At 39.5% G+C, this 22,168-nt stretch overlaps 2 protein-coding genes across 3 annotated transcripts in view; one reads left to right on the top strand and one right to left on the bottom strand.

Moving 5' to 3' along the window:
• slc4a2b (solute carrier family 4 member 2b) overlaps positions 1–1,317 on the bottom strand; it is a 32,580-nt gene extending 31,263 nt beyond the window's left edge. The window contains exon 1 of the mRNA XM_058376530.1: positions 1,168–1,317. The gene's annotated coding sequence lies outside the window, so the exon portion shown is untranslated. The remainder of the gene's footprint in view (positions 1–1,167) is intronic.
• A 10,006-nt stretch (positions 1,318–11,323) lies between these two features.
• Positions 11,324–22,139, top strand: si:ch73-173p19.1 (uncharacterized). Of its 2 annotated transcripts, none has more exons than XM_058376254.1 (17): positions 11,324–11,525; positions 12,932–13,038; positions 13,137–13,255; positions 14,082–14,221; positions 14,774–14,914; positions 15,001–15,394; positions 16,452–16,544; positions 16,635–16,713; positions 17,334–17,521; positions 17,633–17,875; positions 18,621–18,719; positions 18,991–19,184; positions 19,704–19,878; positions 20,001–20,157; positions 20,405–20,558; positions 20,850–20,958; positions 21,113–22,139. In XM_058376254.1, the coding sequence occupies exons 1-17, from the start codon at positions 11,511–11,513 to the stop codon at positions 21,307–21,309; spliced, it is 2,604 nt and encodes an 867-aa protein (XP_058232237.1). In that variant the 5' UTR covers positions 11,324–11,510; the 3' UTR covers positions 21,310–22,139. The 2 variants fall into 2 exon arrangements, with proteins under 2 accessions (XP_058232237.1, XP_058232238.1); XM_058376255.1 differs by having other exon boundaries at positions 11,383–11,401.
• The last annotated feature ends 29 nt before the right edge of the window (positions 22,140–22,168 follow it).

Raw genomic sequence — 22,168 nt, 5'->3', positions numbered from 1 at the left:
TCCCAAAACCTTCGGCAATATAGTGTAGTTTAGACTTCAATCCAGAGCTCTGAGTTTTAGACTTTCTGCCCATGTCCATCTGGGTTTCCTCTGTGTTCTGTAGTTTCCTCACACCTCCTGAAAACATGCCCCTAGATGTGATTGGTGTAAATGTATAATGAGTACTGTTACTGATTATCAGGCTATATTACTTATTTTATACGTATATTACAGCCGGTGCACAATCAAAACATGTGGACCAAAGGATTCGCTGTGGCTACCCCAGACAGGGAGCAGCGAAAGAAGAAGAAGAAGAAGAAGAAGAAGAAGAAGAACAACAACAACTTTGATATATAAATGTCAATGAATGTCAGTCTCCAAAATTAGAGAGGTTAAATAGAATTGATCAGAGATAACGAACAAAATAATAACAAAAAAAATACTTTACTGTTAAATTACTTTTATTAAATTTATATTTAGATGTGATTGGTGAGATTAGTATAATTGTATTGTTACTGATTATATTATTTATTATTAGGCTATATGACATAATAATAATAATAATAATCATAATAATGATAATAATTGAGTATTGTTTCTGATTAAGATGTACAGCACTATTAATTAAACACTAGAACTGAGAAATGTGAGTACAGAAAGTTGCTTGCAGCGGTCACTGAAGCTATACGTCACATTAGGAACACTAACATTGCTGTCAGAGGAAGCCTGGTTTTTGTAAACTGGCCACATAACCAACAAGGTTGCAGTGAAACATTTCAAAATTTGCTTTAAGTGAAATCTGTACCACATTTCAGAAACAGAGCCACAGAGCGAACAGTGTAAGAGTATCTCCAGCGTATGACTTGAGGCTGCTGTGTGAAAAGTGTGTTTGAATAGACACTAAATCCTGTTAGTCCTGATGAGCCGGAGTGGAACAGCGTCTCGCCCTGGTGGCTGACTGAGGTACTGACTCACTGACTCGGAGGCTTGACAGTGTGCTCAGAGTTTCAGTGTGTTAAGAAACTAGCGTAAGTTTTTCAGCTATTTGAATACCTTTCTCCAAAGTATAAAGAACGTAAAGTGAGAAAGTCACAATGTCACTTCTAATCAGTGTACAAGTATCTGTTTAAACAGCTGTTTATTTCTCTTTAAAAAGTCAATAAGGAAAAAAATGAAGGAGTGACTTACCAGCGTGTGTGCGTCAGCGCAGTGCGTGTGTGTGCATGTGTGTGTGTGTGTGTGTGAGTGTGCGTGCTTTCCTCCGAGGAGCTGCTGATCACATCTGGGTGAAGAGAGAAAAAGGGTGAATGAGGAAGCAAGAACAGGAAGAGGGTGTGTGTGTGTGTGTGTGTGTGTGTGTGTGTGTGTATGTGTGTGTAGAGGCTCCACACACAATTCAGTTTTTCCTCAAACAGGTCAGATTTCCACTGCTGGAACTCCAAAAGTCACGTGATCAATAACGAGTTAAATACACACACAGACACACACACGAAGTTACAATATTAAAAATATTCTTTACTTTTAGAAATTATTAATTAGATTTTTTTTAATAACTAATAGCTCCAAAGGAAATTTTTTGTGTTTTAAAAGAAATACATTTGGCAAACTGGGTACACATCAGTGTGTGTGTGTGTGTGTATGTGTGTGTTTGTGGGGAGTGTGTTTGTATGGGGTTAGGGTTACAGTAGGTTGCATGGGTGTGAGCTTGTCTGGCTACCAATAGGTTTATGAGTCAGTGTGTAATTATGCGTTCACTAAACCACACACCCACACACACACACACACACACACACACACACTTGCTCTCATCTGAAGATTGACATTCTTCAGTGTGTTTAGGGCAGCTGCTGTCGTGTCTGTCATGAATTATAAGTCCTGAATGATGAAACGTTCACAACGTTCCCTTTCACCACAAACGCAATCAAAACAGGCAGGTTTTTCGGCTTCCCTCGTTTTGCGCTGTAGCTACAACACTAATGTAGCTAGCATGCTTCTAACTGTTTATAGCAGTTCTTTGCCAAATCATTTCTTTAATACAGATTCGAACAGTTCAATACTGGTTCAAAGTCTCCAGCATATCAGATTATTTTTCCACTTGAACAGAAGCTTTCACGAAATAAACTCTCTCTGGAGCTTGTTATTAGCAGCTAGTCAAATATTTCATTTCATTGTCTGTACCGCTTATCCGATCTATACTCGGGTCACGGGGAGCCTGTGCTAGCTGTAAAATGCCAGATGTAACTCCGAACACTTCAGTCACTTCTCAGAGTGTCAGGTGTGAAAAGTGAATTAGAAAGAAACCTCCAGGAAGTATGAGAAGAATGTAAGCACTGACTTTGAAAATTTGAGCCTTTGTTCTCTATGCATTTAGCTCAGGCTAGAAACAACGCTAAGCTGTGCACTAATGTGTAGATGCTTATTATACGAATTAAGCTAACGTCAGTTTTGCTATGTTGCCTGACCACATAGCATAGCTAACCCTTATCCTATTTTTTTAAGTGCTGTGGTGACGCCTGTCCTTTTATTTAATCAGTTAGCTTGTACCGTTTTATTTTCATACAGATATTTTTAAGCCATCTGTGTTTTTTAGCGCTGTTGTTTGGAGTCAATGTCAGCGGTTAGAGATAGTTGGCAGGATTTTGTGAGGAAATAATTGACAAAATTGTTCGTCTGGATGTTTCACTTTATAATTAGCCGAAGAGGTGACATTGGACGTGAATGTAGCTTCATGAGGTACAGCATTTCAGGCATTTAGCTTGTAGTATAAAGTAGCAAAGATAAAATTGACTGGAATGTAACACATCTACATTTTGTTGTCATCAAAATTCCAGATTATATGCTATAAAGCTCAGTATTCCTTCAATGCACCTAGATTTTGTCTGAAGAGATGACAACAGAATACAAACTGGTGTATTTTCATGAACAGCTGTTAAATAGCTGAACCGTTGTGTTGTGAAAGACCGAAAGGTTTCAGGCTCTGATGTTTCTCAGAAGCTCAGGAGCTTAAATCATGCTTTATGATTTCTCACACCACAGGATCATCTGTGCCCACACTTGGCTCCCACTTAGCTCAGATGTAGTGATACAATCAGAATAAACATCCTGCGGTGTACGCCCCAATGGAGCGATTTTCTTCCCAACACTCTGTTTGACTTTGTTTCAAATCTTGCTGAGCCTGTTAAACAGACGATTTGTCATGAACGGCAGGACTGCAGAAAGGGATCATGCATGTACAGGTTTAAGGGGAAAAAAAAACATAGTCATAACGAAGAAACCAGAAGGATCAAGGAATATTGAAAATGTCATGAACAGGCAACACGGCAGGAACAAACAAGGAGAGGGCGAGTCTAAAGGAAAAATGTCTAGACAAAACAGTAATCAGACAGTCAGTCTATAAGATTCAATAAAAAGTTGATTTAACACTTGTCATCATTTTTTTCTCAAACACCTGTAACTTTAACATATAGAACTAAGGCATATGACTGCAAAGTAGGCAGAATGAGGCTGCTTTTAATACATTCTACATTTTTTTTTGAGAGGCACAGCAAAAAAGCTGAACAACGTTCAGGAAAGTGACAGCAAATCAGGTCACAAGTTGTGGATCAGGCAGGAAAAACAGGCATGGAGGATGACGTGCTGATGGAGTCCTGATAGTGAGCAAATATGTGCAGAACTTTTTAGACCCCTTTAATGAAGCAATTTTTTTAATGTCTGATCGACCAATCACTGATCACCGCTGTTGTTGTCAATGACAAATCAGTAATACCCACAGTTCCCAAACACAAATCACTAATCACCACAGTTCGAAAACACAAACATAGTTCCCAAAGTCTAATCACTAATCACCAGAGATCTCAACGACAAATCATTAATCACCACAGTTCTGAAAGACATATCACTTATCACCATAGTTCTCACTAATCACCACAGTTCCCAAACACAAATCACTGATCATCTAATCACTAATCACTGCAGTTCCGCCAGACAAATCACTGATCACCATAATTCTGGAAAAAAAAACCCAAATCATTAATCACCATAGATCTCACTAATAACCAAAAATCTCCCAAACACAAATCATTGATCAGCACAGTTAAAAAAAAAAACATAGTGCCCAAAGTCAAATCACTAATCACCACAGTTCCTGGGGGAAAAATCACTAATCACTGCAATTCCGAAATACAAATCACTGATAACCACAGTTCGAGAAAAAAAAACATAGTTTCCAAAGTCAAATCACTAATCACTGAGAAAAAAATATATATAGTTCTCAAAGACAAATCAGTAATTACCACAGTTCCCAAAAACCATAGTTCCCAGAGTCAATTCAGTATCACCACAGATCTTAAAGACAAATCACTAATCAACATTGTCACTGATCAGCAAAGACAAATTATTCTGAATGACACCATTCCTCTGAATGACAAATCACTAATCACCACAGTTCCCGATGCCAAACCACTAATCACCACAGTTCTCAAAGCCACATAGGCGATCACCATTCTTCTGAAGGACAAATCACTAATCACCAACATTCCGTGGGAAAAAATCTCTAATCACAGCAGTTCATAGATCTCAAATCCGCAAATTAGTAATTGACCATAGTTCCCATAGACAAATCACTAATCACCACAATTCCCGAGGCCAAACCACTAATCACCACATTTCTTGAAGCCAGATCACTGACCACCATTCTTCTGAAGGACAAATCACTACAAATCACCACAATTCCAAAAGACAAATCACTAATCACCAAAGTTCCAAGGGAAAAATCACTAATCACCACAGTTCTCGGAGCCAGATCGCTGATCACCATTCTTCTGAAGGACAAATCACTAATCACCACATTTCGCGACAGCAAATTAATAGTTGACCATAGTTCCCATAGACAAATCATTAATCACCACAGTTCCCGAGGCCAAACCACTAATCACCACATTTCGCGACAGCAAATTAATAGTTGACCATAGTTCCCATAGACAAATCATTAATCACCACAGTTCCCGAAGCCAAACCACTAATCACCACAGTTTTCAAAGCCAGATCGCTGATCCCCATTCTTCTGAAGGACAAATCACTAATCACCACAGTTCTCGAAGCCAGATCGCTGATCACCATTCTTCTGAAGGACAAATCACTAATCACCACATTTCGCAACAGCAAATTAGTAGTTGACCATAGTTCCCATAGACAAATCATTTATCACCACAGTTCTCAAAGCCAAACCACTAATCACCACAGTTCTCGAGGCCAAACCACTAATCACCACATTTCTCAACAAGAAATCATTAATGGAATAATTGAATAAGCCTTCTGATTGTGAACAGGTGCATGAGGCTAGTCAAGTGCACTTCTGTCAGGTTGCTTGTTGTTCCTTGTGCTGCTGCAGATGCTGATGCGACACTTGTGTGGAGTTTCTCTTTAATTTTATTCTCGGCTCTGTTTCATGGCTGCTTGACAGAGCGGCTGATTCTCACCTGAGCGCCGAGACCCAGAGCCAATGAGCAGTGTAATGTGAAAACTTACAGCTGTGTGCGAAACTCTGCTGTAACACACACAAATTTACAGCTGTGTGTGTGTGTGTGTGTGTGCGTGCTTGTGTGTGTCTGTTACACACATGCACGCACAATTTTTTAATACAACTTCTAATGCACTGAGTAAATTATTATTCATAGCAAACGATATATTATTGCTTATTTATTTAATTTATTATTTGTATTATCATTATTTTTTAAAGAAGATGAATAAGAAGAAGTAAGAAAAGATATTACTCAATAACCAAATAGTCTCGTCCCCCCGCAGTGTGAGAACTGAAACCTGCGACTCAAAGACACACCAAAGAAAATAATATGGGAGTTTACATTTCCAACCTCTGTGTGTGTGTGTGTGTGTGTGTGTGTGTGAGAGAGACAGAGGAAGATAGAGGGAGATCGAAAGAATGTGTGTTTTTCCAATAATGCACAAAAAAAGGAAGTAATAATCGCAACAATGTACTTTTTGATTCATGTGTTTCTTCTAGATTTGTGTGCTGTTAAAATACAGTTTCCAAAAATAAATGAATAAATAAATAAAAGCGACAAATGCCGGCTCTTGGCTTAATTCCAGGTCGGTGTTATCAGAAGATGAACCTGAAACTGGTGGTGTGTTTACTACAAATTGACACACACCCGTTCACACACTACGGACAATTTAGAGACACCAATCAGCAGATAGACAGACAGACAGACAGACAGACAGACAGACAGACAGACAGACAGACAGATAGATAGATAGATAGATAGATAGATAGATAGATAGATAGATAGATAGATAGATACTGTATTCATCCCAATGGGAAATTTACAACTTCCAGCAGTATCCACAAACATAGCTAAGAAGGTGATAAATTAAAAAAAAAAATTATTAGAGATATAACAAAAAATGCTAAATATTAGAATTTAAGTGTACATATATATCAAAAAAATAACAAAAAATATAATAATATAAAATATAACAAAAAATACTAAATAAAAGAAATGTAAAGTTATAAGAGATAATAAGTAATGTAATGTACAAAAACTAGGGTTTAAAGGTGCAAGAGGTTATGTGCAAAAAAGTGCATATAGAGCATGCTTTTGGACTGGAGGAAGAAAGTGGAGAACCAGGAGGAAACCCCTGTACTCAAGTATTGGGAGAACATACAAACTCCTCAAATACAGAGAAGAGGTGGGACTCAAGCCCTCAACCCTGGAGGCCCGAGCCAAATGTGCTAGCTATTAAACCACCATACATTTATTTATTTATTTATTTATTTATTTATTTATTTATTTATTCATTCATTCATTCATTCATTCATTCATTCATCACAGTTACAGCCCCTTTTTTAGTCTATATCACTAGAGATGGTCTTCATCAGCTTCTTCCTCATGAAAATATTTCGGCTGTACAAAACTGACCCGATTTTTTAGCATAAAGCTTAGGAGTGCTTTGCATGTGAACGTGTTTGATGCTGATGCTGCTTAGCTGTGTTTGGACTTTTGTTTGTGTTGGCTTATGTGTGGGATATAAAGTGTGGAATTTAGTATAATCAACAGCAGACAGTTTGCAGAATGTCTGAAACAGCCAGAGTGTGTTCAGGAATGAGGTAGAGATACTGATAAGAGTGTAACCACCTAGAACTCGGTTACCGGGCCTTTTAATTGCAATGTCACTACCACACTCTAGGGGGCTCTATGCTGTATTCCCCCTTCTGTATATAGCCAGGTAAAGGGAGAGAAGAGAGTATTTTTTCTTGAGTGCTTACCCAGCTGGTAGGAGTCCTGATTGGGAAACTTTGGTTTCAGGCCTAGTCAAATGTACTCTTTATATACTGTCTTCCTTCTGTGGCTGGCTTTATAGTTTGAGGTGGTATGTTGGATATGTTTGCTCCAAAGACTATGTCTTGAAGCTATGGCATTTTTAGTGACTGCTGTTTGAAATGGAGTGAAAGAAAGGAAGCCTCTTCGGTCCATTGTGCTATTGTCCAAACAGTAATCCGAATGTCCAGTAGATTTTAGCAGAAGGGTTTTTAGTAATCTGGTTGGTGAGTCCCTCCCTTGAGTTTGTATAGCTTGTCCCCTTAGCAGTTATTAGGGAGACCGTTACAAGAGTAGGAGTTGGTAACTGCGTTGAAACTCTAATAACAGTGTCAGTGCTGGACTGCTAATCAAACTCTTATCACTCACACTCATGCTCATGTCATGCCACTTACACAATCTTGCATAATATTTGGTCAGTAAAATGTAGAAGTGCTGTTTCCTTCCTTCCTTGTTTTTTGTTTAAAACAAAAACTGTTGTGGTGTTTTCAAAGGGCATGTGTTATAAGGCCGTCTTGGCCGTGGCAAAGTAGGCAGCAAAACGAGTACAAAACTCTCTAGAGGTTACTTTAATTGTCTTTACAGGGCATGCACCAAACAATGGAATAGGAATCATCCAATGCAGTTCAAAACAACAAAAAAAGGGGGGAAGAAATACAAACGAAGAGTGAACTTTCACAAAAGATTCACAATCGTACCCCATCACAAACAAAATGCTGGCTACTAGTCCGAACGAACCCTCAGTGTTGTCCCCTCTCTTCAAACTCAAACGGTCCAATGATGGCACTATATCAGTTACAGTCTAACCAGCCTCAACTTCACTTGAGTATTAAATGATCTCCAACATCATCATTAGCATCATTTTTTTTTTTTTTTTTTTTTTTTTTTTTTTTACCAAACTACTATTCCCCATCAAGAAATCTTATGAGCATTTTAAAAAACATGCATCCAAAATACCATTCAAATAACATTCTCCACACTCCCAATGTCTAAACTCCTCCTCTCCTATTTATGGAATAAATATGGCTTCCTGGGCGTGGACTGGACCCTCCAACTAGGAAGCTCCAGAGGGAAAGGTAAGACAAAGAGAATTATCATTATCAAGCAAACCATCATTCCATTTATAACAAACATGTGCACTGAAAAAAAGGTGAAATCAATGAATAAAGTTATCTTGAGCAAGATAGTGTCACATACACTCACTATATCACAGCATGTGTCTGTACATTACATATACCAAACTTTACCCAGAATGCTGTATATAATACACATATATACTGTATATATATAAATCCTAGGATGAATAATTCTAGGATGAATTGTAGTAGTATTACTTCTGTATAAAGTATTCGACATAATAGAGTTGATCATCAACATTAAGAGGTCTGGAGTAATGAGAGAGAGCTTTAAGGTGAGCTGGGTGTCCACACCTCAAGTGAACTCTAAAAGGCTGCTGGACTTTCTAAGATTTTTGTGTGGTACACCAGCTGCACCCCAGCACCCAGAAACCTTACTGGAACCCAACCAGTAGCTCTGAAGGATCTTAAATTCTCACACCTACAGGATCCTTAACATGAGATATTATATATTATTATGTTCTCCTTTTGTTTCTGTGGGTTTCCTCCAGGTTCTTTAGTTCCCTACAAAACAGGTGTTCTGAATGGTCAGATGATTGGTTCCAGATCCAACACACACCCAGAAATGAATGAATGAATGAATGGTGGTATGTGTTGGCTATAACTGTCTTGTCCTCTCTTGTGTTGTTTTTTTGTACTTCCTGTTTCTGCACTGTCCTTGTCTTTGCATCTGTTGCACACATTGCACTTTATGTATCTAGGACATACTGCGTCAGCTATATGTGGTTGAAATGACAATAAAAGCTTCTTGACTTGACTCTTGACTACCAGAAGGTCATGAGTTCAAGGTTAACAGGGCATCTAGACCAGAGGTGGGCAGCAGGACTGATACCTCTCACCTGATCCCACATAACACACACACACATACACAAAAAGAGATATTGCCTTCTGCACTTTCATACCTTTTACTTGCTAAAGGCATGCTCGTAGGTCAAATAGACAATATTCATATTACTAAGAGGATATGTGACACTTTTTTTGGTCCATCATCTGTGATTTGCTCACGTAGCCTGACCTAAACCGTATTAACCTCATTCATTGTTAGTCACACATACATTTTATTGTTTTTGAAAAACAAAGAGAAGTCTGGGAAAATCATACAGGCATTATAATGCTTAAAGGATCCTAGTTTGACTCATAGCCTTTTTCTGTCGAGCTATACATCCCACTCCCAGTGCTCTGAGTTTCCAGTGTGACCACTGCCTCTATCCCTGGTTGGAGTCTCACCACTTGGTGGTGCTCACTGATGCTGTGGATGGATCTGTGTGGACAGCCTATGACCATGAGACAGCCATGGACCGAGCCACTTGGAGACTTTCACACCATCATGGATCTGACATTACATCTGTCAGCTTGTGACAGCAAGGAATTAGTGCCTATAATGAACTCAGAAACTACACTGACCTAATAGTTCCTCATGGGCCCTAGATTGCTGTTGTAGAAAGGACATTATTTAGTTACAGTTACATTATTTACTGTCCAGTGTCACCCAAATGAGGATGGGTTCCCTTTTGAGCCTGGCTACTCTCAAGGTTTCTTTCTCATATCATCACAGGGAGTTTTTCCTTGCCACCATCGCTGCAAGCTTGCTCATTAGGGACAAAATAGGGATAAAATAGTTTAATAAATTAATTTAATAACTTTTTTTTCTCCTTTATCTGTTTCTCTTCTTTTGTAAAGCTGCTTTGAGACAATGTCCATTGTAAAAGGTGCTATACAAATAAATTGAATTGAATATCAGCACCACGTCCCAACTTCATGGAAATATCTTATATACAGATCTCTGAACTCAAAAACTAAATAAAAAAACACTAAATTATTGTTAGATATCACTGTCTATGACTGTAAACAATGTTAGTCGCCTAATTACTCAATCATATTATATAGAAAACTTTCCGCAGGGGGACTGGTTGAGAGCAGGTATTAATTCTAACTGAGGAAATGTAGAAGAGTCTGAACAATAATCATTTGTTGTCAGTGGCGGGCCATGCATTTCACACCTAGGCCTTCACCAGTGTCCTTCCTGAATTAATCCACCTCTATACCATCATTATGACGCCACGGCAATAGATACTAATCAACCGTTAAATAGCAAAGTAAAAAAGAAATTAGGCTACAGTATTTCACACCTCACAAGGAATAGTCCATTTTATTACAGACCGCCTTGAAAATGCATTTGTAAGGATGTCTGCGACCAAATCGATTTCTTTTCCTCTGTCAGCCATTGTGAGTTAAAATATATATATTTTATTTAGTTTGTGCGGTTTGCTCCCTCTGACTTCTCCAGTTATCCAATCAAAGGACGGGAAATTGCTGACGTAATCGTACGCCTGCTAGATGGCCCCAGTGACGCCAACTCGAAATCTGATTGGTTAATGTAACAATTTCATTGCCACTTATTTTAAGCTCCGGGCGTCTGCACTATTGACTCTGAAGGCCTTTCTTTCACTCTGGTAACACATGATGTCAGCCACTGGCTGAAATATGATTGGATAAATACTCTTATCATAAAGATACACTACTGGAAGCAGCGCAACTGAGAGAAAAGCTATGAAATATAGAGAATAGACTATTGGGAATAATTTAATACACATTCATGGAAAAATATATTAAATATATATAAAAATGCAAGTCAGTGATTTAGATTACTGCTGTTTAGGCCAGCAGAGAAGGCCTTGCTGGCCCTGACGGTCCACCACTGTTTGTTGTTATAATTTGTAAATGATTACATGTTTAATTGTTTTTGTTCATTAACAGTAAGTATATTCTATATTTATTTCCATGTGTTTTAGTGAGGTGTCGCCAGCACGCGGGGCGCTATACAGCTACAAGACACCTAGGTTCACACCACAGGCAAAGAAGAAGAACCCGGAAGTTTTGATCAGATGGCCATTTGACCACGCCCACTGTTTACTGTCAGCGGATTAAGATTGAACCGTTTATTTTTTTGCGGTATAAAACATCTTGTAATTTTTGTAATAAATGCTTTGGCAGCTTGACGAACAATAATTTATTTCGGATTGAATGACGGATTCGGATCAAGCACTTTAAAGCAGGTTTAATGGCGTCTTCAGCGGTGAGATTTAACACTCAAACTTGCACTAAGACTTTAACTCCCGAGTTCCAGTGTTTATATAGGTTATAAATATATATATTAAATGTTTAATACCTCATTACACGCTGCTGCACAAATGTATAAAAGATATTAGCCAGTAACGGTTGCTGATTAAATGCTTAACTTTATGGAAAACTCGTTTTATTGAGTCAGAAACTCAACCGGAAGCTACGAGTAAGACCTGCACGTTAATGCACGCTGTTTAATACACTGCGTTTTAAACCATTTCCGGTTCTGTGAGCCAGAGAAAGTCCCCTAAATATCTCCACGAGCTTTACTGTCCTGCATCTACAGATTCCTCTCCATGAGTAGATTCTTTCAGTAATAATGGTGGTGGTAATGGTCAGGAATAATGGGCAGTAATAATGGCCAGTGATAATGGTTGTTGTAATGGTTAGTAAACAATGGTGGTAATAATGGTTAGTGATAATGGTGGTATTAATGGTCAGTAATAATGACCAGTGATAATGGTGGTTATAATGGTTAGTGGTAATAGTCAGTAATAATGGCCAGTGATAATGGTGGTTATAATGGTTAGTGGTAATAGTCAGTAATAATGGCCAGTGATAATGGTGGTTATAATGGTTAGTGGTAATAGTCAGTAATAATGGCCAGTGATAATGGTGGTTATAATGGTTAGTGGTAATAGTCAGTAATAATGGTGATTATAATGGTGGTAATAATGGTTAGTGATAATAGTCAGTAATAATGGCCAGTAATAATGGTGGTTATAATGGTTAGTAAACAATGGTGGTAATAATGGCCAGTGATAATGGTGATTATAATGGTGGTAATAATGGTGGTAATAATGGTGGTAATAATGGTTAGTAAACGATGGTGGTAATAATGGCCAGTGATAATGGTGATTATAATGGTGGTAATAATGGTTAGTGATAATAGTCAGTAATAATGGCCAGTAATAATGGTTAGTGATAGTGGTGGTATTAACGGTCAGTAATAATGACCAGTGATAATGGTGGTTATAATAGTTAGTGGTAATGGTCAGTAATAATGGTTAGTGATAATGGTCAGTAATAATGGTGATTATAATGGTTAGTGATAATAGTCAGTGATAATGGCCAGTAATAATGGTGGTTATAATGGTGGTATTAATGGTCAGTAATAATGGTGGTAATAATGGTTAGTAATAATGGTAGTAATAACAGAACACACAAAGAAACAAGACGATTAAGATAAAAGTCCTTCAAATGATGTGAAAGCAAAGTACTTCTGAGGCTGCAGTGAAACAGTAGATATTCAAAACGGTTGATGTCAAAATATGACATTAATGTCTGCCACTCATGTGTTTGTATCTGTGTGTGTGTGTGTGTGTGTCTGTGTCTGGATGTGGGTGTGTGCACTTGTAGACACTCGGTGAGTTCATGCGCTGTCTCAGTGAAATGGGATTCAGTGAGGATCAGATTCAAGCTGCATTTCAGGCTGGCTGTTTCTCTGTCCCAGAGGCAGCTGAATGGTAAAAAAATAATCTCTGAATAATATCACACTTTTTGCTTTATTACTATTTTTGAACATTATGTTTTTATCTCTCTTTCTTCAATGCTGTGTGTGCAGGATTGTGCGGGCTGGCAGTCCGAGACACACACTAGTGCCACGTTCTGGTCCAATTTCAAATGCTATCACTGCTTTTAACCGCCCTAAAGATGTCCAGGGAGGTCAGACAGAGGCAAAAGGTACAGTAAGAAACTTCATACAAAGAAAATTCACAAACCTCAGCTAATAAACCTCAGACTAACTGCCCTCATACTAACAAACCTCACACTAATAAACCTCACACTAATAAACCTCATACTAATAAACCTCCTACTAATAAACCTCACACCATCAATCCTCACACTATTAAACCTCATACTAATAAACCTCACACTAATAAACCTCACACTATTAAACCTCATACTAATAAACCTCACACTATTAAACCTCACACTAATAAACCTCAGACTAATAAACCTCACACCAACAAACATCACACTATTAATCCTCACACTATTAAACCTCATACTAAGAAAATTCACAAACCTCCAATAAACCTCACACCATCAATCCTCACACTATTAAACCTCATACTAATAAACCTCACACCAACAACCTCACACTATTAAACTTCCTATTAATTAACCTCACACCATCAATCCTCACACCATTAAACCTCATACTAATAAACCTCACACTATTAAATCTCATATTAACAAACCTCACACTCTTAAACCTTTAACAAATCAACCTCACACCAACAAACCTCACACTACTAAACCTCATATTAACAAATCACTCACTATTAAACCTCATACTAATAAACCTCACACCAACAAAAACCACATTATTAAAGCTCATATTAACAAACCTCACACTAACAAACCTCACTCTAGTAAAACTCCCACCAACAAATATCTCACACTATTAAACCTCCTACTAATAAGCCTCATGCTAACAAATCTCACACAGCTTTCACGTTAATAGGCTCACACTAATAAACTTCACTTGGTATGTGTGTTGAAGGTGCTGATTTGGTGCTGCATCAACCTGCAGCAGAAACCGAACCTGTAAAATCTCGAATACAGCAGAACAACGACTTTCTCGCTCAGGAGAGACAGAGAGCAGCAGAACACGCCCGGGCTGAGCGGCGGCAACACACACAGGTACGCAAACCGAGATTACAGGTTTCTTCTTCTGTCATGGTGTGTGATGACTAAACTCTGTGACTGAGTTCTGCACTGGCCACAACAGCAGCAGCTCTTTCATGAGGATTGTGATACAACAGGATAGAATAAAAAAAGTTGCATGAGTAGAAGGTCTTAATTTTCATGAGGGCATGAGTAAGCACACGAATATGAAGCTTGTGGGAGGAAGAAGAAAGACCACTGACATAAAGGTGCTGGATTTTGTTACACCCCAGTATCAAGTTCATAAATAAAAAAACACACACACACACTCTGGGTGGAAATTTACACCGCTTGGAGGTAGAGAAACTCCATCATTACAACTCCTTGTGTAAAATAAATGCCATAATAGAGATTACCTGAAACCCTTCTGTTTATTTTTCTCCCTTGATTTCTCATGGAGTCCATTTAAATAACTAGAACATTTTTCCCAACTGTGTGCCACTTTGTTTATTTTGTGGGGTTGTTGGTTTAGAGACCGCCCCTCCCTCTGGCATGCCTCATGTAAGTGTGTGTGTGTGTGTTTTGCAGGAACGAGAGTTAATCTTGAAACGAATAGCGGAAGATCGGCGTGCTCAGCAGGAGAAACACACCGCCACTCCTACTGTTAGTGAACGAGAGAAACCAAGCGAACGAGTGCAGAGCAACACTGACACCAATTGCATTCTAATGGTAAGAATGCAAACACACACACACACACACTTTTCTTTAATATTTACTATTATTCTTATCTTTCTTTGTGTGTGTGTGTGTTGTAGATCCGTCTCCCCACCGGTGAGTCTTTGCGTGTGTGTTTTCCAGCAGATGCCCCTCTCCGCGCCGTCGTCGACCATGTCACTTCCCTCCATCCGTCTCTTCCATCATTCACACTTTTTCACGGCTTTCCTCGTCGGCGCTTCAGCGATGATGACTTGTCCCGGACGCTGCACTCTCTCGGTTTAACGCCGAACGCCGCACTCGTCCTTCAGACCGCTAGTCCCCCTGATCCCACCATCCCTGCTGCTGTCCATGAACCTGAGCCACCTCGCAGTGACCCTCCTGCACAGCAGGGACCAAATGAATTACTACAACCTGTAGCACCACCTCAGTTTCAACCACTGCGCTGGGAAGACATGGTGCAGGCTGGGATTGCTGAACCTCGTCACCGCTGGGGTACACACACACACACACACACACACACACAGAGCACAGTTTCCCAAGTCAACGTCCAAAGCTTAGTGGAACATTCAGGATCCAAATGCATCCATCCTAAAGTAAGTTAGCTAGTTAATTAACCATTAGAAAAATATTTGACAGGCAATAACCTAACATTACTTGCTTGGATCATTTGGTCTGCTTGTATTGATTTGGCACAGGTTCTACACCCTTCCTGACACAGCCCTCACATTTTATTCAGGCTTGGGACCGGTGCATTAGACTAAATATATTGAGACGAGTTGTTTCGCTGACTTGTGCAACTTAATAAAAGTAGCATGAAATATTTCTAGTTTCAGTTAGTTTTTTGCCATAGATACAATACAGGATGCTATTAATACTGTATGACTTCCCTCACTCCTGTGTTGTCAGTGCTGCACTGAATCCACAGAGAAGCAAGAAAAAACGAGATCACTGAACCTGGGCTGTCGAAATACAGACACTCAGTGACATTATATATTCAGCTGCCCAGTGTGTGTGAGCCTGAACTGTTCAAGCTTTTCTGCTCTTCAGAGTTGTACACTGATCAGGCATAACATTATGACCACCTGTCTAATATTGTGTCGGTTCCCCTTTTTTTGCTGCCAAACCATCCCTGACCTGTCGAGGTATGGACTCCACTAGATCCCTGAAGGTGTGATGTGGTGTCTGGTACCAAGATGTTAGCAGCAGATCCTGTACAGGACTTAAAGGATACTTTTGATTGATACTGACCATTGTAGACCGGGAACACCCCACAAGAGCTGCAGTTTTGGAGATGCTATGATCCAGTGGTCTAGCCATCACACATTTGGCCCTTTGTAAAATTCGCTTAAATCCTTACTCTCGCCCATTTTTCCTGCTTCTAACACATCAACTTTGAGGACAAAATGTTCACATGCTGCCTAATATATCCCACCCACTAACAGGTGCCATGATGAGGAGATCATCAGTGTTATTCACTTTTTACTTCGCTTTGATTCAAACTTTAATATCATTTAAGAGAATCATCTTTAAAGAACTTTCTCATCGGCAGGCCGAGGACACAGACTGGTGCCAGGGGAAGATGGTGGTGATGATGATGCTGCTGCTGATGAAGATGAAGAGCATGCACTGGCAGATATTAATGGTACTGTAGTTGTATATTATGAGTTGTAAAAGTTTCTGTACTGTAGCTGAAGTCCATCTCTCAGTATAAACTTGTCTGTGTTTATTTCAGCTGTACCTCGACTTCCTTTCTTTAATGAGATCAGAGATCAGGAGCAGCATTACTGGCCCAATCAGGGAAACAGACTCGGGTACACACTTACTTACTTCTCACATTTTCCTTTTTTTCTGCTCTTTCCCATCTTTTCTTTCTTTCTTTCTTTCTTTCTTTCTTTCTTTCTTTCTTTCTTTCTTTCTTTCTTTCTTTCTTTGCATTGTCCCTTATTTTTCTCTTTTTCTTTCATTAATTAAGCCTTCATTCATTCATTCATTCATTCATTCATTCATTCATTCATTCATTCATTCATTCATGCTCTTTCCCATCTTTTCTCTGCCCTACACCTTTCCTCCTTTCTTTCTTTCTTTCTTTCTTTCTTTCTTTCTTTCTTTCTTTCTTTCTTTCTTTCTTTCTTTCTTTCTTTCTTTCTTACATTTGTCTTGTTTTCTTTAAAAGTTTTTTTATTTTTTATTTTTCTTTAATTTCTTTAATTAGTTTTAATTTCATGTTTTCCCTTCATTCATTTTCATTCATTGATCCTTCCTTCCTTCCTTCCTTCCTTCCTTCCTTCCTTCCTTTTTTTCTTTTCTTTTTTCTTTTCTTTTCTTTTCTTTTCTTTTCTTTTCTTTTCTTGAATTGAATTGAATTGAATTGAATTGAATTGAATCTATCATTACCTATCATTACCTATCATTTGAACCTGTGTGTGTATAGGGATCCAGATGCCTCAGTAGATCCAGCAGAAGGCAGAGTTTTACCCGGTGCAGCAGCACTGCAGCGTTTAAAGAAAAATGATCAACAGCAACATCAACACCCAGAGTCCCTGATTCCCCACAAGAAACCCTGCAGTGTGTCCAAACTTGTCACCATGGCAACACATGCCGCTGTCTCTCTCACCAGTGGTCAGAAACATTCAAAAATCACAAACACATGCATGCTCCGTTTGGTGAATTATATGATTTGCTAAAATACACTGTAATGACAGTTTTATTCTCTCTCTCTCTCTCTCTCAGCTCCTTATATGCAGTTCGTCAGCAGTTTTTCATGTTTGACCGCAGAGCTCGCTGAGCGTTTGCTGGGTCAAATGATCTCAGATCGCTTGCTGAACCCAAGAACTCTTCAGCTTTTCATTGGCTGCTCGCTTGGGACTCTAACGTTAAACAGCTACCCATACACCACCAACACGCTTCTGCAGCAACTCAGCACGTTTACACACCTCACACACCTCAGCCTGGTCAATTCGCCACTAATCACTGGTACGTCTGAGTGTGTGTGTTTACCTTATTAAGTCTGTAAACTTAACCATCACTTTAGCAGGTGTAGTTTGTATAATCTGTTGCTGACATGACATCCTGTCACACTTAACCAGCCATAACATTATGACCACTGACAGGTGAAGTGAATAACACTGATGATCTCCTCATCATGGCACCTGTTAGTGGGTGGGATATATTAGGCAGCAAGTGAACATTTTGTCCTCAAGTTGATGTGTTAGAAGAAGGAAAAATGGACGAGCGTAAGGATTTGAGCGAGTTTGTTGAAGGGCCAAATTGTGATGGCTAGACCACTGGATCAGAGCATCTCCAAAACTGCAGCTCTTGTGAGGTGTTCCCGGTCTGCAGTGGTCAGTATCTATCAACAGTGGTCCAAGGAAGGAACAGTGGTGAACCGGCGACAGGGTCATGGGCGGCCAAGGTTCATTGATGCATGTAGGGAGTGAAGGCTGGCCCGTGTGATCCGATCCAACAGACGAGCTACTGTTGATCAAATTGCTGAAGAAGTTAATGCTGGTTCTGATAGAAAGGTGTCAGAATACACAGTGCATGATGGGTCAGGGCTGTTTTGGCAGCAAAGGGGGTGACCAACAATATTAGGCAGGTGGTCATAATGTTATGCCTTGACGGTGTACAAACAGCAAATGTAAACCTGGCTGTAATGTTAAGTTAAGCTGTATGTGGCACTGTGTTATTGTGTAACTGTAACTGTTCTTTTTATTTTCAGATTGTGGGTTGTCTGTGTTGTGTAAACTGGTGAAGCTGCAGTATCTGAATCTCTCATCCTGCTCCAAACTTACTGATGGCTGTTTACACCACATGACACGTAAGTTATACATACTGCTATCTGTTATGGGATGTGGCAGCTTATTGGTTAAGGTGTTGGGCTACTGATTGGAAGGTTGTGAGTTCGAATCCCAAGTCCACCAAAGCTGAGCAAGGTGCTTAACCCTCAGTTGCTCAGTTGTATGTAATGACATAAGTCGCTCTGGATAACGACGTCTGCCAAATGCCAGAAATGTATCTGTTATACTCCTCTGATACACTACTAACGGCTCTCTCGTCCAGCTCTAATGCATGTGTGTGTGTGTGTTCAGCTCTCAGGTCCTTGTGTGTGTTGATTCTGGATCACACTAAAGTGAGTGATTCCGGTCTGCTGGTCTTCCTCCGATCATCTCCTCCTGCACTTGCTCACCTGAGTTTAAACCAAACTGCTATTACAGAGGAAACGCTAAGTGTGCTGCGTGTGTGTGTACCACAGCTGCGACTGCTCAGCATCACACACACCAAGGTAACACACACACACACACACACATATACACACACACACCCTGTCCACTTTCTTTTCTAGCACTGGGACTAATTGAGAATGAACTGAAATGACTGGGGATGTCATTGCTTAGTGGTTAAGGTGTCAGATCAGAAGGTTGTGAGTTCGAATCCCAGGTTCACAAAGCTGCAACTGCTGGGCCCCTGAGCAAGGCCCTTAACCCTCAGTCGCTCATTTGTACAAAATGAGATAAATTGTAAGTTGCTCTGGAAATGGGCATTTGCCAAAATGCCAGAAATGTAAATGAATTAATCAAGATGGAGAAACAGTAGTAAATAAAGTACTGAATTAGAGCCTGTTGCTAAGCCTGTGATCAATTTATATCTTTAAACACTGGAACAAGAAACAAGGAAAAAATTGAAAGCGTCCCCCTGTGACTAACCAAGAGCTCATTAAAAATATAGAATAAACAAGGTTTTTTTTTAATTCCACAGTTTATTTATGTATTATGATATAATGTTTTGGTTGTGTTTCTCTCAGGTGTGTGACGTGTCCGCTCTGGCCGACCTGCACGATCTCCAGACTCTTCACCTGGACTTCACTCAGGTTAAAGAAGAATCATTGCAATGTCTTTCATCTCACCAGAACCTATCATCACTCAGTCTTCACGGTGTCCCTGTCAGCAGCGGTGATCACACACTCGAGATCCTCTCAGGTCAGTCCTCTCACTGTGTGTGTGTGTGTGTTAGTGGGTACGTTTTCCAGCACTTTCTATCAAGAGCAGATTTTAAAGATCTTAATTTTTATAGAATGTGTTTCTTTTTGGTTTTGTTGCAGGATTGAATCTGACTCAGTTAACACTCCCTGGGCGTCATTCCGTGACCGATGCTGGGCTTTTCTTCCTCTGTACACACACTCTGCTCTCTGAGCTCGATCTGAGCGACTACACACACATCACTGACCAGGGCATTGCGCAGTTGGGAAAAATGACTCGGTATGTCCTGATGTACTGAAATTCCAAATACAGAGGTGCTACATATTTTGTCACCGTACATGATACACCAGACTCGTGAAAACCACTTTTCTGCTTCATGCAGTGGTCAAAACCAACGGGAATAAAATTCACCAATCTAAAACTGCTGATAATATTATGGGTGGTGGATTAAGTTTATATGTGAATTGGTCCAGTAAATATGAATGAATATGAATATAAATCCACATTTAAAACACTCTCTGTCCAGGCTGAAGAAGCTTTCTCTGAGTAATACTCCGCTCACTGATGTGGGTTTATCAACTCTGTCCTCTCTCACTCTGCTGATGGACGTGTGCTTTAACCGGACAGCTGTGACGAGTCGTGGGGTCACTGAGTTCATCACACGCCTGCCTTACCTACAGGTACATGCACCTGTATATACACCTACCAGGCATAACATTATGACTAATATTGTGTTGCTTCCCTGTTTTGCTGCCAAAACTGTGTATTCTGACACCTTTCTATCAGAGTCTGTTGGATCGGATTACACGGGCCAGCTTTCGCTTCCCACGTGCATCATTGAGCCTTGGCACCCTTAGTCGCCGACCACTTTTGATAGAGACTGACCACTGCAGACCGGGAACACCTCAAAATTGGAGATGCTCTGATCCAATTGTCTAGCCATCACAATTTGCCTCTTTGTGTTCTTGTAGGTTCTAGGTTTGTCCTGCACACAGGTGGGAGATTCGGTACTGAAAGCATTAATTCGTTGCACCGAGTTGATCAAACTGAACCTGAGCAGGACACGCATCACTGACCGGGGTAGAGTAAAAAAAAAAAGATATGATAGATTGTAGATTACATACTGTATATGTGTAGAATAAATGCATGTAGGTAGAGCACAGATTATAAATGAGGGATTAGATATGGATGCTGTGTAATAAAAACACCCTTCATCTCATTGTCTCATATCCAGGATTGAAGTTTCTTCACGGTATGAAACTGAGTCAGGTAAATCTGGACGGTACCGGTGTGACTGCAGGGGGTGTGGCCAATCTGATCTCCGCCTCTCCTCACCTGATCAGCATCCGTGCCAATAACACGCGTCCAGTCCCTACTGAACAACAAAGCGATGACGATGACGGTGGTACTGAAGATCGGCCACATCACTGATACAGACAGCTCTGATCCGGCCCCACACACACACACACACACACACACACACACAATTTCTTGCTTCACCAATTTAACGCATCTTAAATATATAATAAATAGTTTTAATTAGAGAAACACGTACCACACACTTAAGATAGCTTTACAAATAAACACACAAATATAATACTGTAATAATTCTATTATCAATGCTATTATTAATTATATTGCTTTAATATTGTTAGCGAATGGCTGCAGATCGGCTTGCTTTGTTTAGCCTGAGCTAAAACCTTTGGTGTGGTTTTGGAGCTGGTTCTAGAATGTAGAGGGATTCAGCACCCATGAAATCCATGTAGGTTTATTAATCCATTAACGAGGCTATTTTTGCAAAAGCAAACGAAAGAAAATAAACTGTAGAAGAGTTCAAGCAGTTGAGCTGAATAAATCCTAGAAACATGCATCTTTGCAAAAGTCGTTACATATCACATTTTACTAAAGAAAGTGTGTAACTACGTCGATTATCAATCATATTATCAAAGATATTATTATCAAAGATATTGTTCGTACTAGCATGAGCAATATTATTACGGTTAAGTTGTGCCATGTAGTTCAGAATTACAGACGAACAATTTCACCGAATCAATCCGATAATCAGTATTTTACAGGATACTAACTAATTTAAGACTGTTAAGCTTGAACCTGCGAAATGTAACTCAATAAAATCTATATTTTTTTCGATATTGTTTGTATTCTGTAATAGTTTTGTATAAGATCATTAAAACCACAAGAAGCTATTGCAAATTGTAGCTGTTGTTTACTGGACAGTACAGTTCAACACTGATTTTTTTTTATATAACTGGTATATAATGACCGATGAAGT

This window comes from Hemibagrus wyckioides, linkage group LG23 (assembly GCF_019097595.1).
Source record: "Hemibagrus wyckioides isolate EC202008001 linkage group LG23, SWU_Hwy_1.0, whole genome shotgun sequence".
Classification (NCBI taxonomy): Eukaryota; Metazoa; Chordata; class Actinopteri; order Siluriformes; family Bagridae; genus Hemibagrus; species Hemibagrus wyckioides.
The sequence above is the reverse complement of the archived record's forward strand: the minus strand, read 5'-3'. Positions and strand labels throughout refer to the sequence as shown.

What these genes read in the sequence shown, in the direction of transcription:
- si:ch73-173p19.1 (XM_058376254.1), top strand. An exon ending in CTGTTTACACCACATGACAC is followed by an intron (nt 18,720 to 18,990) that starts GTAAGTTATACA and finishes GTGTGTGTTCAG; the next exon opens with CTCTCAGGTCCTTGTGTGTG. An exon ending in CACGCCTGCCTTACCTACAG is followed by an intron (nt 20,559 to 20,849) that starts GTACATGCACCT and finishes GTGTTCTTGTAG; the next exon opens with GTTCTAGGTTTGTCCTGCAC.